The sequence below is a fragment of the Dromaius novaehollandiae genome, chromosome 8, assembly GCF_036370855.1.
Source record: "Dromaius novaehollandiae isolate bDroNov1 chromosome 8, bDroNov1.hap1, whole genome shotgun sequence".
In the NCBI taxonomy this organism is placed as follows: Eukaryota; Metazoa; Chordata; class Aves; order Casuariiformes; family Dromaiidae; genus Dromaius; species Dromaius novaehollandiae.
The window spans coordinates 38,536,930-38,557,385 of record NC_088105.1 but is presented as its reverse complement, the minus strand read 5'-3'; the positions used below and the strand labels follow the sequence as shown (position 1 = coordinate 38,557,385).

Genomic DNA, 20,456 nt, shown 5'->3' with positions numbered 1-20,456 from the left:
GGCCGCTCGGGGCCGCTCGGGGCTCCGGGCTCCGGCCGCCGCCGGCGGCACCGCATGGCCGTGACACCCAGCTAACGTGGGAAGCACACGTCAAATCATCGAACAGTGACGCAGGACCTGACGTCATTGCTTTGGGAATGCCGCTGGCATTGGTTTAGCCTGCTTGGTGACTTCTCAGCGTTTTCCCACGGCGCTCACGCTGTTCGTGACATTTGCTTGCCAAGGAAAGCCGGGGTATGGATAGAGTCACCGGCTTCAGTGCTGGCACCCTACAGATAGCAAATGAACGCCTGCACCTATGTTAAAGAGCAGGGTGCCCATACAACCCTTTAGCAACCTGAGTCATAAATACCGCTGCCTTCAAACAGGGCTAGAAAAAGACAGGCCTTAACTTCATTTTAAGTACATTCTCATAGGTGAACACCCAAAACTCAGAATTACCTTTTATCCCCATGGTTTGGCTGCACGACTCTCCCAATTTTTCCCATTTTCGCCATGGCCTCCTAGTAAAAGACAAACACAAACTGGAAAAGCCTGTTTTGATTTAAAATACTTTTTGACAAGAACAAGATGTTTCAAAACCAATCGGAACATTACTGATGTATTTTGTTTCAGCTGAACAGGCCAGATGGCATAAAATATGTTCAATCCCATTATATAGTAGTCATGAGAACAAAGTACTGCAGACCTCTCAGTAAACCAAAATCTGCTCCTCTTTCTTACTGGGAGGCTGAGGCAGAACAGACTTATCTTTTGTTATTTACACTAACCAAAGGAAATGTTAAACACTGCATCCCCAGAGGGGTGATTTCTCAAATAAAATGATACTTTACATGAGATCCCTTAATTGTTTTCTTAAAGTATCAATTCCCTGTAGCAAGGAGAGGGCTGGAGTGCGCCCCAGAAGCTAAAGGTAACTTGCAAAGTTCTGTTCTGGAGCCCACCGCTGCCCTCCCGTTCCAGTATAAAGGTGTAAGAAACAGAGTTTGATCCTATTCTGCTTTTGGCCAAAACGAAGTCAGGCCAGGGGATTTTGCAGAATCCCCTGCAGAAAGGATTCTCCAGGACAGCATCACTTGTGGAAGGGAGAAGACCAAGTAGCTCGATTCCTTTCCTGATCTCTATGAGATTCGGATTTTCTATGGATTCTCCTGAGCAATCCCGCTGGAATGAAACACTAATCACCAATGTTTGTAGAGGATCAAACTCAAGCTCTTAGGCAAGGATGGAGACAGCAGGCTCAGACTATTTTAAGTGGAAGTTAGTTCACAAGAAGCATTAGAGCAATAACTTTCAGATGTAACAGTGTTAAATATATTATAAAAGATCAAGATTCAAGCATCAGTGTCTCACTAAACCTGTATCGGCCTTTATAGCTTCTAAGCAAGATCTTAAATCTGTTTTAATACTAGCACCTAACGCATAACATGATGAGAATATCAGAATGACCCCAATAGAACAGTCAGCCTGTGCAAGCTGCTACTGCTGGAAGCCATCTAGTCAAATATTATGGCTAGATTTTTTAAAGGGCTGGATGATTTTATAGTCTGTAATACCTGCTGTAGTAAAAACTTTGCGCTCCGCTAATCCAGCATTTTACAGCTGAGGATCTCACCAGCGCTACAAACATGAGCAACGTAAGCACAATTTCACCAACCCAGAACAGGCAGAGAGGCTCCGAGGATAAGCAAATGATGTGCAAACCTTACATCTTCTGGTTTCTCATTTCCCTTGTGTTAAAGAAATATGATCATGACCTAAATGCCAGGATGCAAGTGGACTGCCCATGAAGCCAACAGATACTCTTTCTCCCATGCACAGCAGTGGCTGTTTGACTAGACGCACAGTGCCGGGGATGACACTCGGGTGCCAGCGCAGGAGGTGGCCCCACGGGGCTCGGCCTGGCTGGCTGAACCCGTACCTGCATCACCTGGTATGTTCTGGGTGTGTTTGCTTCTTTTGTCATACAGCAACAAATCCTTTTATAATGCCAATCTAAATGTGTTATTGGAGTGTGGAACATGTACTTTTTACATTTGTCTACTCCAGAGGGTAAATACTAGATGAAATCCTGGCTCTACCAAAGCAAAAAGCACTGACGGTGATGCCGGCGCAGTCAGAATTTTACTCTTATTAATTCTTCTGATAAAACAACAGAGGAGCATGTCTGGGCATTCATATGCCCATACTCTTTTAGATGTGCAGAAGCTGATTGCACTCTGATTTCCTAAGAAACACCCTTGAAATAACACTTCTAGTGAGATAGTGTGTTCCCTTCTCAGGGACATGTGAGCCTGCTGGCAGAGAAATTCTGCACACCAGCCAGATTAAAATACTGACATGGAAAGGTTGATGTCTTTCCTGGGAAGAGAAACGACCATTTATTCCCTGTTCTTTAACAGGTGGTACTAACTCCAGCATTGTTCTTGCTTACAATAGTCCATCTTTCACAAATCCCTTACATTGCCATCTGGATTTAGAGGCTGCCCACAAAACTAATGAACACAGAGAGAAAAAACCCCAATAGACAATTCCCTCTGTTATAATCAATAACGCGTTTCAAGATAGCTTCCTGTCTTACTGGAGAACCGCAGACAACATCAAGGTAAAGGCAGAGCCCCCGCGTAGCAAAGCCCCTGCAAGCACGCTCGCTAATGTGCACAGTCGCATTACTTCCAGCTCCCTGCTTTATACCTGCTACTGAACTGCCCTGGAGATACTGCACAAAAAGAAAAAAAAAAAAACCAAAGGGGCATCTCGAAGGGCCTAAATGTCTCACACAAATCAACTTTTTTCTCAACAAAAGTGACCAAGGGGAACCAAACTCTACTAATCGCCCCGCTGTGTGCAGGCGGGGTGTGCTTGCTGTGTCCTGTGCTGGGGAACACCAGGAAAACCAGACGCAGAGAGCACTGTCCCCAGGGGAGGCTCTGCTCCCGTGTGCTCCTCTCATAAATACCCTACGCAGTAGCGCTCTGCTTTGTGCTGGGGCCTCTTAGGACTTTCAGTGCTGAAAAAGGCACTACTGCTTCTTTGGGAAATAAGCCAGCCTTTTGAGATAAACAAACATGTAGACAGGTTTTATTTTTATGCTGTTAATCATCTAACTACGAGGTTTTTCTGGTCAGTTCGGAGAAAACAGCCACCAATGCAGACTGAAGCCGATGAAGCAGGTGTGGGCTGCTGCAAGCGTGGCCGTCCCACGCGATGCAGGAGAGCCGGCCCTGGCCCGGGCTCCCACGTGCGTGTCCTCGGACTCCCGCTCCTGCCATCGTCACATGAGCGAGGCCCAACTATGCACCGGGTTTCAGGCTGTAAGCACGTCGCAGCAGTGGCCTTTAAGCGTGTTCAGGGACCACAAGAGCCAAATTAAGTCTCCACAGAGCTGATGAAAGCCCCCTGCGCTCACTGTGGGCTGCATCGGATCTTTCACTGCTTCTAATAACGCGCCAAGCAGCAAAACGTCTCAATAAGTACCCCCAAACGCTAATCTTTCCCCAAACCTGAAGCTTCCCTTTCAGTTTAAAGTTATTTTTCCCTCTTTTTTTCCTGTGACTTTCCCAAATTTTACATTAAGCTGCTCTGAACCTGCAGTGAGCCTCCAGCCTTTCTGGCGCAGCCTCGGCACGCCGGTGCTCTCGAGAGGCACCGAGGAGGGTGCCGCCACCGGGATGGGAGCCCCAGGACAGGAGATGCTGGAGAGGTCCTTAAAGAAAAACTGGTTCTTAAAAATCTGATCTAAAACGGCTTGGCTGCTGCTTATCTTCTGCTGCTGGTTCACCCATCTATACACATTTAGCACATTTTCATAAGCACAGATTAGGAGGAAGATGCCAAAGCTGTCTTTCTGGTTTAGCAGGTAAATACATTAGTATTTTTAAGTATATGTAGGTCCCTGAGAATCCCCAGAGTTAAGCTCTCGCAGCAACCATCATGGTAATGTGGTATAACACACTGAAAAGCCAGCAATTTTCAAAAACTCACACTAGATTGCTCAAAATACCCTAAGTGAATTCCTCTCTTAATTTGCATTTTTTTAAAGTCAGCTTGGTCATTGTTAGTTTGAACAAATACTTTACTCCCAGAGGAGAGCCTTTTCAACAATTTTATGGGGCAAAGAGGAACAAAACATTGAAAATATGAATTTATAATGAAATAAGGAACAAAGGAACATTAGAATCGCATTACTGAATCAGATCAACCTTATGCACTATTCTGTCTTCAAAGGAGCCTTAAATATAGCAAAGTGATAATACTGCTGTTCAGAAATAGCTTGTTTGAGGGTTGACATCCAAATCCATAATTCCAGTCACCAAGAACTTCACAATCTTAATTTGAATGACGCTCTATCTTCTTTGTTTGCCAGTCTAGACAGTACAATGAATACAGTGATTTAAACACAATGAATTCTCTCTTAAAACAAAATATTTTGTAAAATTGCTTTTTAATCATTTCTTTTCTCTCTTTCTATAAAGGCTATGCTATAAATAAACCCTGAAAGTTCGCATTTGATCATCATTTCTAAAGGCTGGGCAAGAGGCAAGTTGAAGGGTTTGCACAGAAAAAAAGAGAGGCACTGTGGAGCAGGAATAAAGAGATGCATTCATGATTTCTAACCTTTTGTCAGAGTGTCAAAGCCGAGACAGATACAAGCCAGTAAACACTCTGCTTACCACGGGGAGAGTCAGCAGAACAGGATTACCCTACCCAGGACAGCAGGCACAGGCCCAGTGAACCAAATTCTCCAAGGCCCACCAGTATTTCCAGACAAGGTGCCATTTCGCTGGTGGGAGGGCGACCCAGATGGGAAGCTCACTTTTCATTCAGAGCAATTCATTTGGCACAAGTGGCTGAACTCTGCTCTTTAGCAGTATCCGGGGACAGGGATGAGTTTAAGACACCGGGGTAGCCTCAACAGACACATCTCCCAGTAATACTGTGGCCCAAGGGGCTGGGCAAGTCAGGCCACCACAGCACATCCCTGCAGCATCAAGTCTTTCCAGGGCTTCAAACGCTGTATATGGAGCAGAAGTGTCCCCTTTTCTCTAGCACCACCCTCTGGGGGTGAGAAACCCTATTTTAACCCTGCGTATAAAAGCTGAAAATTTCAAATTTTGTCCTTTTATAATGGAAAGAAAAGAAGTTTTTAACCCTATGTGACAGATGCAGGGCAGCAAGCTACTCTGGCATGTCAGGAAAAGCATGTCAGCCTGACTTTAGGAGCCCACAAGAGGTGCTCACATGGGCTATCTTCAAACCGGGAGGCCGGGCTCCTTTGGTTCAACAGGCTCCCTCAAGGGCTGACCCAGAGCATCCACTGTGTGATCCTGCCCGTCACACAGGAAGAGCCCATCTCCCCCTGACTGCAAAGGGAGCCCAGGAAGATTATTCTACCTGTGAATGGCCCCTACATCTGATTTTCAAAAGAGACTCAAGGACTTAGATGGCTGAATCTTACTGAAAATTAATGGGATGAAGGCTCTTAAAAGCATACATCAAATGAGAAATCAGATTTATGTACATCAGCCTTAGGTCCGAGATAAACAGAAGAAGCCAGAAAAATCCCATTGAAATTAATGAGCTATGAACTGCAGTCCCCTCCAGGATCTGGGCTTTTGCTATTACGATATTTAGGTACCTTAAAAAGCTGTATCCAAAGTTAAATGGATGAGGCATCTGGGCACAAACGCAATTTCCCAGATGTGTTCTTCCCACTTACTCATTTCAATAATCCCAAGAAATGTCAGGAGTTTTAACTGGTGTGGTTATTAACTTAACAGTAAAAACAAACATCTATCATCTAAAGTGCTACTGCACAGTTTCAGTGGCTGAAAACATTTGGCCTGCACATAAAAAACCATAGATCAAAGCTCACCCAGTAGTATGGATACACCACGCTTCAATTATAACAGCAATGTGCCAAGTACGCGGAGCAAAGATCCTCAGACAACATGAAAGCCAAGAGGTGTTCTCAAGGGCAAATTCAGCGTGTTTTCTACGTGCTATGAGTGCTGCTAGTTTACAGCTTGTCCAGTGACAGCCATGGCTCTGTTGCACCAAGAATGAACGTCCTAAGAACGATGGGAAGCAATGAAAAATAACTGCTGTAGAACAGTTGCAGATCATAAATCATTATAAAGTGGTTCAGGAATCTCAGAACAAGCTAGAACAAGGTGCATGGCTTGCTCTTCTTCTTCCCAAGCTGAATTTGCTAATTCACTTCATCTTAGTACTCATGAAAAAGAATGAAATTATGTTCATTTTTATCATGGTAGTATAAGCCAAGTGATCAAAAGCTGCCATTTCTACAGCCAAACGTGGTGAGAAAGCTGTACTACCAAACACGTTGCTTCACATATTTTTGAGAATGACACGAGTGTATGCATGGAAGTTCAGTCTCAATTTCTGAACCAGATAGAGCTTTGAAATGGGAATTTCCCCTTTGCCACCTTGAGAACATTATCCAGACTCCCACTTATGTCAGTCTTGACCTTCGGTATTTCTGCACACCTCTGCTGTCTACAGCATCGTGGGAAAATCATTTAAAAGCTGCCCAACTTAGAAAATAGTCAAAAATACTCAAAATGCATCCTCTCCCACCAGATTTGTTCCGATTTGTAGAGTTTGGCAAGTGTAAGTACCTTCAAACTAACACAGAGACTTTTTTACACTTCTAAGTCCTTATAGCAAATTCAATAAATATGTTTATGTTTTATGTAATTTTTACTATTTGTCAACCCTGAAGAACCTCTCTCTCCTATCTCCATTTCATACACATAAGCTCAGACTAACAGATGCTAGCTAACATCATTTTTAGGAGTCCAGTCAGAAGCACTTGGAATTGGAGGGGAATAAATACATTTCTTGAAATGCTGATGTCCAAGAAATACTTTAAAACTGTTCTGAGAATTTTAAGCAAGGCTGCTGTTTTCTTACAGGCTTTTATTTAGGGATTGCTTACTCAATAGCCTGGAGATGCATAATTTGTCTTATCTATGCCTACAGGAGTTACATGAAAGTATTTATATAACACAGCCCTAGCAGAACATTACTTTTTAGTGGAATATGACTGCATGAAGAAAGCATGTGATGGACCATATACAATATTTTTCTAGTCCTTTTTTTCCCCCCCTTAAATTTGTTTGAGTTATAGGGGCAGATCTTGGCAGCATGCACAAAGGCCCAAATCTGTAACTTAATTCTCTGCGGTATTCTGAAAGCAGTGAGCCAAGTTTTAAAACACATTATGTATAAATATTAAAGCTAAGCAAAAATTTCACACCTAAGACCAAAGTGTGAAAATTTGGCTTTCATTCATTTAGTGAAAAGGTGGAAAATTTCACACAAGCTTGTATTTTCTTTTTGCTCTGTTCCAGCATGGATTTCTGCGCTAGCATCAGACCTCAGAGAGAGGGAAAGAGAAAGGGTATTTCTGTCTGTCTGGGTCTGTAAGCGAGACTAAGGGGCAGGAGCAGGGGAACAGGAGGGCAGAAGGGTGGAAGGTCCAGGGAGCAGGTCCAGCGAGTAGGGCGCTGGCTCAGGACTCGAGTTCAAATCTCTGCTCCAGTAAAAGTCACCAGACTTTTGTATCTCACTACCCGTAATGTTAGACAGCAGCACTGGCCCACCTTAGAGGAATGTTGTATGTTTTTTTTAAATGGTTGTTACTGCAGTGAAGGGAATTCAGGCAGGTACTTAGAAGAAGCCCAACATCATTATACCCCTAAAACCATCCAATTTCAGTTGACTAGGCCAACTTCACAGGCTTTGGATGGGTCACCAGTACTGAAGCAAGGCAGTTTTCTGTTCAAGCAGTGAGTCAGGATGCAGAAAATTAACCACAGATTCCCTGAGTTACTTTGGACATGTAACCTACTAAGTTTCAGTTACCTACCTCTAAAATAAGTTGAGCCCTTTCCCCCGCTGCCACGATTTGGTTTGGCTTGTATAAACAGTTTGTAAACTCTAGGTTTGTCTCTGATTTTGTACTGTGCGCGCTGCCTGGAGGACTCAGTCCTAGGCAGGCCCTCTACGTCTTACTGCAGCACAAATTACTCAGTCTGTCCTGTAACGTAGGAGGGTGTTTTTCACTCCTTAATATCGGACACAAGAACAAACACAAGAAAGAGATCACATAACAGTAAAGACAAGTGCAGATAAGGCCACGGTACCACCTCCATCTCCAAAGCACCTACTTTTCCCCTGCTTCAATGACTAGAGTGTCAGACAGATTGTGGCCACCCTAGCTCAGTGTCACACTGAACTTGCTCTTTCACCAGACTGGCCAGCTGACAGACAAAGCCTTAAGAGGAGCAGCAGTGGCAATGCAGCTGCTGGAAAGAGTGGCTGTCATGCTAGCGATGATATTAATTACTTATTCTGCAGACCAAATTTAGAACGGGATGAGGGTCAGCTATCATTGTCACATCATCTATCTGCTGGAAACTATGTTTGGGTCTAAGCTCCAGCCACGTTACTAAACATAGGTTTTGTTGTTGATTTGACTCTGCACTCCCCCGAGTTGCCTGTGACTATCAAATAATTAAGCAGCTTGCTTTGAGGGGGCTCCATAGCTGGCACCTCTCAGTGTCCAAAGCTGCTTGGATGCAAGCTTGACAGCTTAGCAGGGGTTTCAGCTTACCCAGGCAATGGAAAGAGCCCAAGTGTTTAGCTCCTGTTTCAGTTTCACAGATTGCTGGCACTGGCAACAGCGCCCACAGCCTCTGGGCAACATCTCCGTGGTCTGCACTGGAGCTGGGACGGAGTTCAGCCATGATTCCCCTGACACGAGCATGTACAGCTATGCACAGGTATTAACGAAGGGTACGTCCACTTTACTAAGCCTGTGTACAAAGAGCCAAGATAGCTTTAAATTTAGCGAGCACAGGTACTGATGCGATGCAATCGCAGCAGCACAGAGGTCTGCTCTGCCTGGCCACCAGGCTACTCACCCAGAACCTGGGGCACATTTTGCTGCCCACCCTGGTCCCACGCTGCCGGTGGCAATGCCGCTGTTGGCAGCCTTATTAGCACAGCAGAAGCCAGCTTGGGGAGCTCTGCCACTATGATCAGTGCTCCCGGGCTGCGAGACCAACTCGCACAGAGAGCACTTTTCACTCACCTCCCTGCTGAGGTGGAATAAAGGTTTTAACCATACACAGCATCAGTATTGCAGCAGACCAAGAAGGTTTGTCCATATAACGCACAAGAGAAGATACTTTTGTAATCCACTCCTTAGGCTTGGAAATGTTATGTCGACAGGCAGCTCTGTTTAACAGAAAGCAAGCTCACCTGGGAGTCCAAAGATTAGATTCCTGCATCAGGTCCTAACACAGGGGTCTGCGCTATAGACACAAACTAAAGCGGCCCCATCCCTACCCATCACTGCTGATGGAGTAAACTGAGTTTGGGAGTGCTGCTCTGCTGCACAACCTGAAGCAAGTTACTTGCTTCTCTGGCTCACTCCTCACTCTCTGCTTGCAGGATCTATCCCAATGCTTTTACCCTCGATTTTAGCTGGTGAAACCTTTGGGGCAGGCAGGGCAGGTGTGTGGTTCCACACTAACTTCCCCAACAAAAGAATTGAGCTGGACGGAAAGCAGGAGTCATTTGCAGAGCGGAGGGTAAAACATAAAAGTTGAAGAACAAGCATCCACACAGGATATCCTGACACTCGGCTGTGTATTTGACACAATATTTTGTTGAACTGCACCACTTCCTTTAAGGTGCAGAATTCAGATTTATTCAGCTGATTTCTTTTCACATTCATGCTGAACATACAGCTTTCCTCACATCTAGTTCAAACTTTTATTTGCCATCTGGCAATAGACTGGGGTTTACTGGTGGGAGGGGATAGGAAAGGGGGGGGTCTTTTTTTTTTTTTTTTTTTTGCATCTGTATTTGCTTTATGAGCTATGGCTAAGGCATCATTTACACATGGGGAGCTGGATAGGGTTCTCTCAATTCTTTCCATATGTTCACTTATGCTGTCAAAACATTTTTTGGATCTAATTAATCTGCACACGTCTCTTCATTTAGCCCCTACTCAGTAGGTTTTAGCAGTTCTGGGGGTATCTACCTGGCATTTTTTCATGAAAACAATTTCTGCCTACACTTTGCCTTACAGTTACTGCATCAGGAAAACAAAATTATTTGCAACATTTCACTTTTCTCCATCTATTTATTCACTCACATCTTTCCAACACTGTCTGAGGAGACTTTGCTTTTTCCCCTCATCTTTCAAATACATTCTTTGCTACGCTCCAGTGTCTACCTGCGGTTAACAAGTGAAATCCCTGCTGTGAGTTTTGATTTAGGATTATTTTTTGTCTAGTTAATCTGATGTGTAGTTTGCTATAAAAAAAAAGTATCTCAGAAATATCCTTACATTTTACCCAATCTGGATTGCATTTGGGAAATTACTCTGGACAGGTGCTCATAAAAACCAAGAGGCCTTTAAAAAAAGTCTTGCACTACTGTGAACCAGTAGAAGCTTGAGATGTTAAAACAGAGAGTAAAACTACATTAAAGTGTGAAAATAGCCCTTACTGATAACCTTACAGACATCCCATCTACAACAAAAAATTAAAACCACTTAAGAGAAAACTGGTATTTTATAGATATCCAAAATGTGGTAAAAGAATAAAACCAAGAAGAAATCAGCAATCTGTTAGGAAAGAATTTAGAACTGGACTGCACAACCACTTCTCCTTGTAAAGCACAGGATAAAGAAGATGAGCCTTCTACTGAATAATGCATCTGATTTCCTTGCCATGATTGCTACGGACAAGGAGCCACCAACCCTGTCTAGAGTGCTGTCCCAGAAAGTATTTATGTCTCCCAAATTCAAATGTCTAAACTGATTGAGAGCTGAGGGAAGGCACCACTGATCAGCTGATGATATTGTCTGGTATGGTTAAAAGCAGGGGCACCATGCCTTCTCTAGGTCTGAAAATCAGCAGCAACCAGAGACAAGAAAGTACTCCTCTTGCTTGCTCTTCTGCTGTTAAAACTCAAGCCATAGCTTACGTGCCCTTGGCTATAAAAATTACTCGAGGAATCAGCTCAACGAACACCAACTGTTCTGTTAGAACTGAGTGCTGTTCCTAAAAGGCACATTTTCTCCAAACGGAGAATACATATTGCTAAGAGATTTTAGAAAGCTCCTGATCACTGAATAGCTGAGGAAGCTTGTTCTGATGGACGGGCCAGCCAGTCTGTTGCCCAATGTCCACCAATGGCAGCAACAGGGAATCCCAGCCTGAACCATGGCATTCCTGTTGACACGGGTGACAGCCAGCCAGGGAGCTCAGCGACATCTTCTATGCCAACAGCAATGCTGGCTCCTTGATGTCTCCCAAAACCTCAGCAGCATGAGACCTGCTGACCTTGGCCTGGGGAGCAACCAAGCTGACAAAGGAGGCCCTTTTCCAGTTCATAGGTCGATGGCAAATAGACTGTGAATAGCTTTTCAAAGCTAGTTACACAACTATTGATATTATAATTATCTGTGTGATATAAATACATTAAAAATATGTCTCCTTCACAAACCATCTGTTTCAATTACTATTTGTCATTTTAATTGCATTAGTGCCCAAATTGTACTAGGTTTATCCCCAAGAAGGGGGTCTCAGGGGAAGGTCTGGTGAAAAACTCAATTCAGCAAGCTCTCAGTTTATGCATCTCTCACCTGTGCAAACAGCTTACTTGTTAGTTATTGCTCTGCCTAGCCCCCAGGCTGCCCTTAAAGCAGCCCAGGAAGGAAGGAGTAACTGGCAGAGATGCAATTCCTTGGCCAGGTCCTCATGTGCCTAGCATGGGACACTTTGAAACACTGTAGCCTTCACCACATCTTGAAGGGCTGAGCCAAAGCCTAGGCTGAGGATACTTCACACTCCCTCCCATACGAAGACTATTTTGGGGAGGATACGCTGGGCCATTAAGGGACACATAACCCATTCCTTTCCTATAGAAAGAGTACTAGTGACATACATGATGAACCTCATAGACCCCTTGGCTGTAGTCCACACTAGCTAGGCACACTTTGGATCTCAGTTAACTTCTGAGTCTTAATGGAGGGTGTAGATCTTCAGACGGGATTTATATGAGGAAACTGCAATAGTCAAGCCAGGATACAGGAAGAAAGCATAGGAGGTGGATGAAGCCCAGGTACCAAGCAGAGCAAATATGACACAGAGACAGACCTACATAGGGTTTTGAAGGCCTTTTCCCACTTACTTCACACTATTTTCAGTGGGGATGCAGGTGCTGCTTACGCACACTCGTTGTTCCCTACATTTATCTTTCCTGGCTTCCCTCTCAAATGCATTCATTCCCAGGCACTTTGTAGGTTCCAGACATGCTTTCAGTTTCCAGCGGGGCTGTGGCTTCCTTTCCCTCCTCACCTTGCCTGCTCTGGTTGTTTACCAGCCTGCTTCTCTGTTGCTTACGGAGCTGCCCACAGGGTAAACCAGATCTGGGGGGAAACCTCTGAATGGATCAGAAACGCAGCCCAACGAGCTCTGCAGGTGTTGCCAGGGCAGGGGAACACATCCCACAGATCCCAAAGACTGCGCGGCTGAAATCAGCCTTTCTCAAATGAGAGTAAAATGTCTGGAAACTCCTTTTGGTCTGATGCTTTTGCAAGAAGTGAACTTGCCCGGTTCTGCTCCCTTTGGCACTTTAAACATCGGCTGGTATCTCTTAGCGACCACTTGGAAGTGGTAAATATAGTTACCTTTACCATCAAAGCTTTTCTGTAAGTAGAAACTTCTTCATATTTACAAAATCTTTGTGTATTTCAGTTACATTTCTTGCACAGAGAAGAACTGTAGGTAACAACCTACATGCATGCATTGGGAAGAAGGTAGTCATTCTTGTTGGCAAATGTCAAGAGCTGCCCTCTTCACTACTTTAGCTATGTGTCAAGCCTGCCACTTTTCTACACAAAACCGAAACCAAGGGTTATTAATCACCATCTGCCCCAGAGCCATAAAACAGCCTTTGACTGCAGTAATATTACATAACCCTTTTAACTAGCAAACTTAAACCTGCCACCCAGCATTACCAGCAGGAATTTTTAAAGGTGTCTGAGGCATCTTTTTCCTTAGGAGATCTTCTAAGAAAGCATTTGTATTCATTTGGCAAATAGAAAAAGAGCAGATTTTGTAATTGACTGTGCCCAAAACAATAGATGGTTCTGTCTGAAAACACACCAGTCAGAATTAAAAGTGCAGTTAGCGTGTGAGTGAGTCATCAAGTGGTAGCAGAGTTTGGCTGGCTCGTAGCCTGAGATCTAATATAGCACCATCCTGCCCCAGGGGTTATGCTTAAAGTTTAGATCTTGCAGAGAAGAGTATACCCGACAGATTCCCCCTCCACAAAATTTTGGCTATGGGGGAGGGCTGTTAGCTTGTTTATAAGCTGTCCTTTTACCTCTGGGAAAGGTGAACAACACAGAATCCCTCCGGAGGGGCTTTATCTCCTTACAATACCCAGCACATCACCTCTCCTCTTCTCAACGGGACCGTCTCTGTTCCATGCCATTTCCTTTCCTATTAGGGACCCACAATTAGTTGCATATTGTAGCTCTTATTTCCAAATAGCCCTTGCCCCTGCACTCACGCTGCTGAGAAATTTCTAACCCACTGCTCCTGAAGCACTTGTGGAGGAAAGCTCTTCCCAGTGCACTTCTCTGACTGTAAGCAGGGCAGCAGGATACATCAGCTACTGAATTTTAATCTTGGCCAAGTCATGCAAGCCCTCTGTAGCTCAGTTTCCCATATAGTCCATGGGAATCAATAACCCCACTAAACTAATATAAAGCACTTAGAGGGGAAATTTAGCCAACATGAGATACAACTGAAGAAAAAACACATTGTGCTTTACAATTCAGCTGATCCTAAGAACTAAGCCAATTCCTGCTGCTGAGGATCTGGCCTTTTATTTAAAGAAAACAAGCTGACAGAGGAGATGAATAGCAGAGACTCAAATGGTTCATGGAGCTTTTCACTTATAGGTCACCAATCAGAACCTCGACTAGGTCAGTGAATGCTTACAAGTTATCATGGTATGCAAGCTTTTTATATGTCCTTTGCAAAGGGAATTTCTTGGTTTCAAATTAATTTCTATCGTATGCCATTTTCACAACATGAAACCCTCCATTGTTACAGCTCAGTCACTGTTAACTCCTTGCAAAGCTGTACAAGAGAAACTGCTGCCACAACCTGAACAGACTCTCTCTCTAAACCTTATTTGAAGAAACATCCTAACTGTGAGCTGAGCCTGGCTGACCTTAGAGAGCCTTTTCTAGACTTGGGTAGAGGCAGAGCCATGACAGCAAAGTTGTGCTGCAGCTGTACATACTGTTCCTGACTTATGCATAAACAGAGGAATGCAGAGCCCAGCTCTGCAGACTTCTTTACTCCCCACAGCGATTCTGCAGGCCTGACTGGGGCTCCTCATGTAGCGAGATAAGTGTGTGTGCTGGCAGTATCATGGGCCTATTCTTTGCAGAATGTACTTTCTGAAAGAAAAAGAAAAAACAAAACAGAAGAAGAAAAAATGAACAACTATATCATTATCTAATGTGCTGAGATCTGGGCAGAGATCATTTCAAAGATCCATATTGTTTACAGCAGCTGATGAGTCTAACAAGTGCTGAAGCTGTGCTCTCGCTTAAAGTGCTAACATATTTACAGTTTTCAATTCTGTCCTTAGCGCTTATCTATCATTTCAAGATGAATGCTCCTTTTGTACAGGCTAATTACTTGCACGAACACTGCACTAGCTCAAAATCCTAGATTTGTTTCGCTTTCCCATTAGCAGCAATTTTGTACTGTGGAAATTGCTTAATACAGCAAATCTAAAAAAAAGCTAGTTTTTTGTTCAAAGGTATTTCTTAGGCTGTGACAAGCTTAGAATGGGGGAGGGAAATTAAATTATTTTTATCTGATGAAAATCTAATTTTCACTATACAACTTTTCTAAATACACTTACCATTGCTCTACTATGGCTTGGTTTTTTGCCTTAGAATAATTTGTGCAGATCTATATAAAATCAGATTAGATCAGTAACAGAATGCTTGAAAGAAAGTGCTTGTCTCATGCTCAACAATCTTTTTTCTATGAATAATACGTGAAAAATCTGGTAGGATCCCATCCTGCCCCCTCCTCTTACAACACACAGTAGGACCATGGGCAAGTGAAAAGCTGTCAGTCATTTCATATTTACAGGAATAGAAGGAATGCAGGCCATTCTAGAACTCAGTAACTTAATTAAAAAAAAATACAACCCAGACATGCAAGAAAAAGGATACAGTTGCTGCAAGGAGGTCTTACTATCCTGTTGAATGTTTTACATTACATGCATTGGGTTACGGACCTGTCACAAACCAGTTTCAGAGACAAATCAGAAAGGCTCAGCAATGCAAGATGCATCTGTTGTTTGTGCTAATCCTGACCCCACTGTTGTCAAGAATGGGCAACATCTGATTTTCAAAAGTCTCCAATACTTGGGCAAAACAAGTATCCAGCCTCTCAGTTACATATTATATACAGAATTAGATGCCTACAGCTAGAAGCCTGCGAATGAAAATGCTGATCTTGAATTGGCCTTTGTTGTCCTAAGAAGTTGCCTATATAAATCTTGAGTGAATTTGTACTTTAAAGGATGTGGTCTCCTTATTCCTGCCCAAATATTTTCTAAAAACAAGAGTTTTGCATATGAAGTGCATTTCATTGTAAATGTATAACATAACCTGTAAGAGTCATGAATACTGTAAATACTAATATTAAAAAATATATAAACTTCTGAGCATATCCATACCACAGTTCATAAGCCATCTTTCATATTACACACATAGTAATGAAAATTACCACACATAATAAACTGGTTACAGTTATAAAGCAAGTTTTTGCTTTCTTCTGCAGAAGTCAGAAGATTTTCCAATTATGTGGATGTAGGCCAGCAGTCTAATGACTTTTTTATTCTTCCTTGTTTTAATCCACCAGAGTAACATCATTAATAGCATCATACATTTTCATTGCACTTTTCATTCTATCACCTTTAATTTAACTACAAAATCAGCCTATGGTATCCTTAAACATCATCAGATCTGCTTAACAAATCACTTGGATGAAGAACACAGTTAACCAACTTGCTCGAAGTCACAGTCAGTGGTAAAGCCAGGAATAAAACCCACGTATTTTGACTTTCAAGTCAGGTAGCATTTACTATTTTCTGATTTGCAAAATCCTACTCTTATTTATACCAAAGTATATTCAGAAGAATGTGATACTACAGTGAGTTATGTTGGTTTCGAAGCAGTAAAGCTGATGGCAGAAATTCACCCACTATATGCATTATCTCCCCTTACCACACTGCTAGTAGGAACTACATTGGCAAATACAACCTTTTATTCCCTACTGCTAAGAAATATGACACTACAGTTTATATGTGATCTGTCTGATTCATAAAGCCACACAATTCAGTTCTTATCTCAAGGACGTTAAACAAGCCTGCTGATCAGAGGTGTCTAACATCTTTGGAGACTGAGATTTGTTCATACTTGAGGAGTTACAATAGGAACAGAGATGTTGGTGAGCACGGAAAGGCCCTTCTTCCTTACCCCTTACTGCTGGGGCTGCAGGAGGAATCAAGTGTGCATGGGTAGAAAAACCTCTCCTCCCCAGCCCTAAATCCTACCGCTGTGTTTTCAAACAGCAAATGTAAAGTATTATCCATAACATATTTTCCTGCTTCCTGAAGTCACAACCCAAAGAATGGCAATCACCATCATTAGGTAGACTTGAGAAAGTCACGAAACACAGCCAAAAAGCAGATGAGAAGAAAACTTGGCAGGAAAGTTCAGATGTAGCCACATGAAATGCTCATGTGCGACAGATCCTGTGTACTGAGCCACTAGGGGGAACAAGAGCCATGCTGCATGAAAACGGACGGGTCACCCTTGGCAGCGGGCCGGGGAGGTTATCCCCTCCTAACGCAGCTGGATGTTAGACCACTTTCCTGGTAAGCTCTCGAGTGGGACAAAGCTTTTCTGACCTTCGGCAGTGTTTCACATTCCCCTTTCGGGCTCGCATAGGCCTTGGCTGCAAGTAGTTAACTAGACTTGAAAAATAATACACCTCTCATATTTTCTAGCTGCTACTACCTGTTTTCCCTGAAAGCACCCGGCAAAAATACTTAAACAAACACACAAAAACCTGGGAGCAGGAGGGAGGGCTACAAAAAAGGGAGAGGATCAAAAAAAGGAAAAGGGGGGGGAAAAAGGCTGTGGTTTTCTGATAGTGCACACTTCAGCGTAGTCTCTTTGCAAGTAAAAGGGAAGAAAAATCATATGGAGCTGATAAGCAGCCTGTGAGAAATGTGGAGCAGTGCTTGGCTGGTATCGGCAGAATAAGGCAATGGTAAGGGAGGGATGGAAAGCAGCAGGGGATCTGCATGCACACTCACGTTCATCGACCTGAGACGCTGGAGAGGGGCTACCCCACGGCAAGGAGGTTCGAATCGCGCCGCTCCCTCTGATCTCCCTGCAGGGAGATGCAAATACCTGATGCTCCTTCATCAGAGCAGGTTGTGAAGTTACAGCCCAGCCCGGGGGGAACAGCCCCACGCCGCACAGGTCCAACCTCTCCACTCCCACTGCACCCACAGCGACCAGCCTCTTGCCACTGCTAGGCAGGACTGAAGCTGCAGGAGAGAAAGGAAGGAGGCAAAGAGCAACGGCCCTTCTCGGGCCGGCTTCTCTCTGCCGCTGTTCAGGACACTGAACTATTCAACAGCATGGCTGGGACTGAATCATGGACAAACAATCTTTTCTATTGCCATAAAAATGACAAGTAAGTAATAGTTACAGCCTGTAAACACAAGACTCAAATTAAACAGAGTTCTAAGTCGTACACTGTAACTGGAAGCAGGAACCCACTCGTATTAGAGCCGGCTCAGCCTAAAGAGTATCAGATGTTACTTGGGCCTTAGAAGGTCTGAGACATAAACTATGTGTGTAAGAGAAAAAGAAGTGAAATGACTCATGACAGAGTTTGTTTTAATAAAAATGGCTTTTTCTGGCTGCTTGCTTTTAAAGACTTGTCATTTTCAGACCTTGAACCGCTAACCTAGGCAGCTGGCTCCCTTAGCCAGGGCCCTTCATTTCACGTAGGAAACACGGGCATTTACAATTCTGTATTCCTCTGGCTAAGGAAGGGCAGTTTATTTTAACACTGTAATCAATGCCATCATAAATCCTCCCTCTTCCAGTTCAGGAACACTGGCACAGGCCAGCCAGTGCTGTGTGAACATGTCACACCCAAACCTTGCACCTTGTACAGAGCAGAGCACCTTGTAGCGCAAGGCCTGACCAGAGCGCTACAGCCTCGAGAGCAGACCTGAGGCATCAGCGCACTGAATGGCCATGAGCCATCTGCTCCCCTTTGCCATTTTTATTATGTGAGGACAGAGGCAAAGGGCTAAGATATGGAAAGAGCAAGGAAGTGAGGGAGAGAACAAAAGAAGGAGTAAGAAGAAATAGGAGAAGAGGAAAAGGAAGAATCAACAGATGAATAAAGTGAAAAAATACAAGAGAAGCAGGAACAGAAAGAAGGAACAAATGCAAAAGGGAGGAATAAACACCATCAGAGTGAAAGATGGGAGGGAGGGAGAGGGAAACGGTGAGGATGGTGAGGATTTAATGCCAAAAAAGGAAAGTCCTATTCTCTGCCACATCTATCTTCTTCTGTGTCATGTTTCTTCTATTACCTTTCCATGCCTCGTTCTCTGGTTCTTCTCTGAGATCAATGGAACTTCCATTTCCAGAGAGCCACAAGTTTGGCATTTTGTGTCTTTATAGCAAAAGTGTTGGCTATCCAATATTTCCACAGGGCACAGCTATACAAAGAAAGTGCAAAAGCAGTCTCCCTTTCATGCAATACAAGAATCATCCCTTAGATGGGACTGTTGCAAAATTAAACAACCTTATAACCAGGACCAGCAACTAATGAGTAATGTGCTTGTATATACAAAGCTTTTATACCAAACAGTCATAGAAAGTAAGAATAGCTCATCACAAAAAGACCTCATGTATTAGAGGAGCTTCAAACAACTTAGCATCTTTAGGGCCATTATTCATTTCTTTCACCTAAGCTAAGTGCCAGCTTCCAAGGTAGAGGCTAACACAAACCCAATTTATCAGCTGTAAGACACTCAAGCACAGCTTCCCACAGCTTATTCTGAAGATACAGGATGCAATACCTAAACTACTTAAAGTTAATAGAAATAAGTGATGACAACAGAAAGGGGACACTAGTCTAGGAAAATCTGGCAAAAATCAAGTTGTAGCAGATACTTTGAAAGCAAAAGGAGTCTGACATAGAGCAGCTAGATTCAGCAATATTTTGCTGAATATATCCAAGGTGGTTAACTCATTTCTGCGCTACAGAGCTTTGCAATGAAGGGATCGCCCAAATGTGATACATTACATTATCGCCCTCCACCCTGCAGTTTTGGGAGGGAGCAGTTGGGTTGGGTGACGGTACTGCCCTCCACACATATTCTTGTCCTGGACAGAGTCTTCAGAGGAAAAATACTGATTAGAAGTTGTTTTATTTTCCAGAGTGTTCTCCCTTGGAGGGTCACCTAAGGACAGTTCTGCTTGCAGAGTCCCAAAGACGTGACACTGCTGTACAGGTGAGACTGAAGCACCCCGCAGTCTGCTTGGGGAGGAATGCATTGCCACGTCACTTCACCCTGTTCCTTGACAGAACGCTATCATGTGCCGCCACCAGAGCCTCCACATCCATACTCCTTCCCAGAAGTTTCTACTAGGTAAAAGACCATCTGGGATATCTGTGGAAAACAGCAATTTATAGCAGGTGCTCACACCAACAGGCCCTGCCTGGGTCAGCTTGTATTTATGTACTGAAGGTTAGTAATGTTTAGGGAATACAACCCCAAGAGTATTTACACATTGATTGCATTCACTATAAATTACTCTTAGCTAAAAACAGCACTTGTGAAAGATGACAATCTTTGACTTTCTCTGCTTACACACTCGTAAGAAATAGCAAGATATGGGCACAGCAATCCTCCTTGTTCATGTTCTCTGAGTCTTTCTCAATCCTCATCTAGAGAAATATCTCTGCAAAAACCTACAGCTTACGCCTCTCCCTGCCTAGTTAGTGGTTAGCCTTTCTGCTTATATTTCCCTCAAGAGTGACAATTATGGTCTTGCTAATCTTCATGGACGCTTGCCCCAATAAAAACAAATCAGAACCATCAACCAATTTCATATGGATCCTCTCTACAAATCACTGTCCAATTTCTAATATCAAACTGAACTGTGCCTCAGAAACTTCTAAGTACTGACTGGGCATGTGAAAGGTTGCTTCAGAATAAGAAAGAAGGCAAGGGTTTGGAACGGTTGTTAGATATCTATATCTAAG

General features: G+C 43.5%; 1 protein-coding gene across 10 annotated transcripts in view; it reads right to left on the bottom strand.

The window, feature by feature from the left end:
• FGGY (FGGY carbohydrate kinase domain containing) overlaps positions 1-20,456 on the bottom strand; it is a 153,534-nt gene that overhangs the window by 641 nt on the left and 132,437 nt on the right. For all 10 annotated transcript variants that reach the window (XM_026105120.2, XM_064516265.1, XM_026105110.2 and 7 more), the window contains one exon: positions 442-503. In XM_026105120.2, the coding sequence (XP_025960905.2) occupies positions 442-503 (62 nt within the window). The remainder of the gene's footprint in view (positions 1-441; positions 504-20,456) is intronic.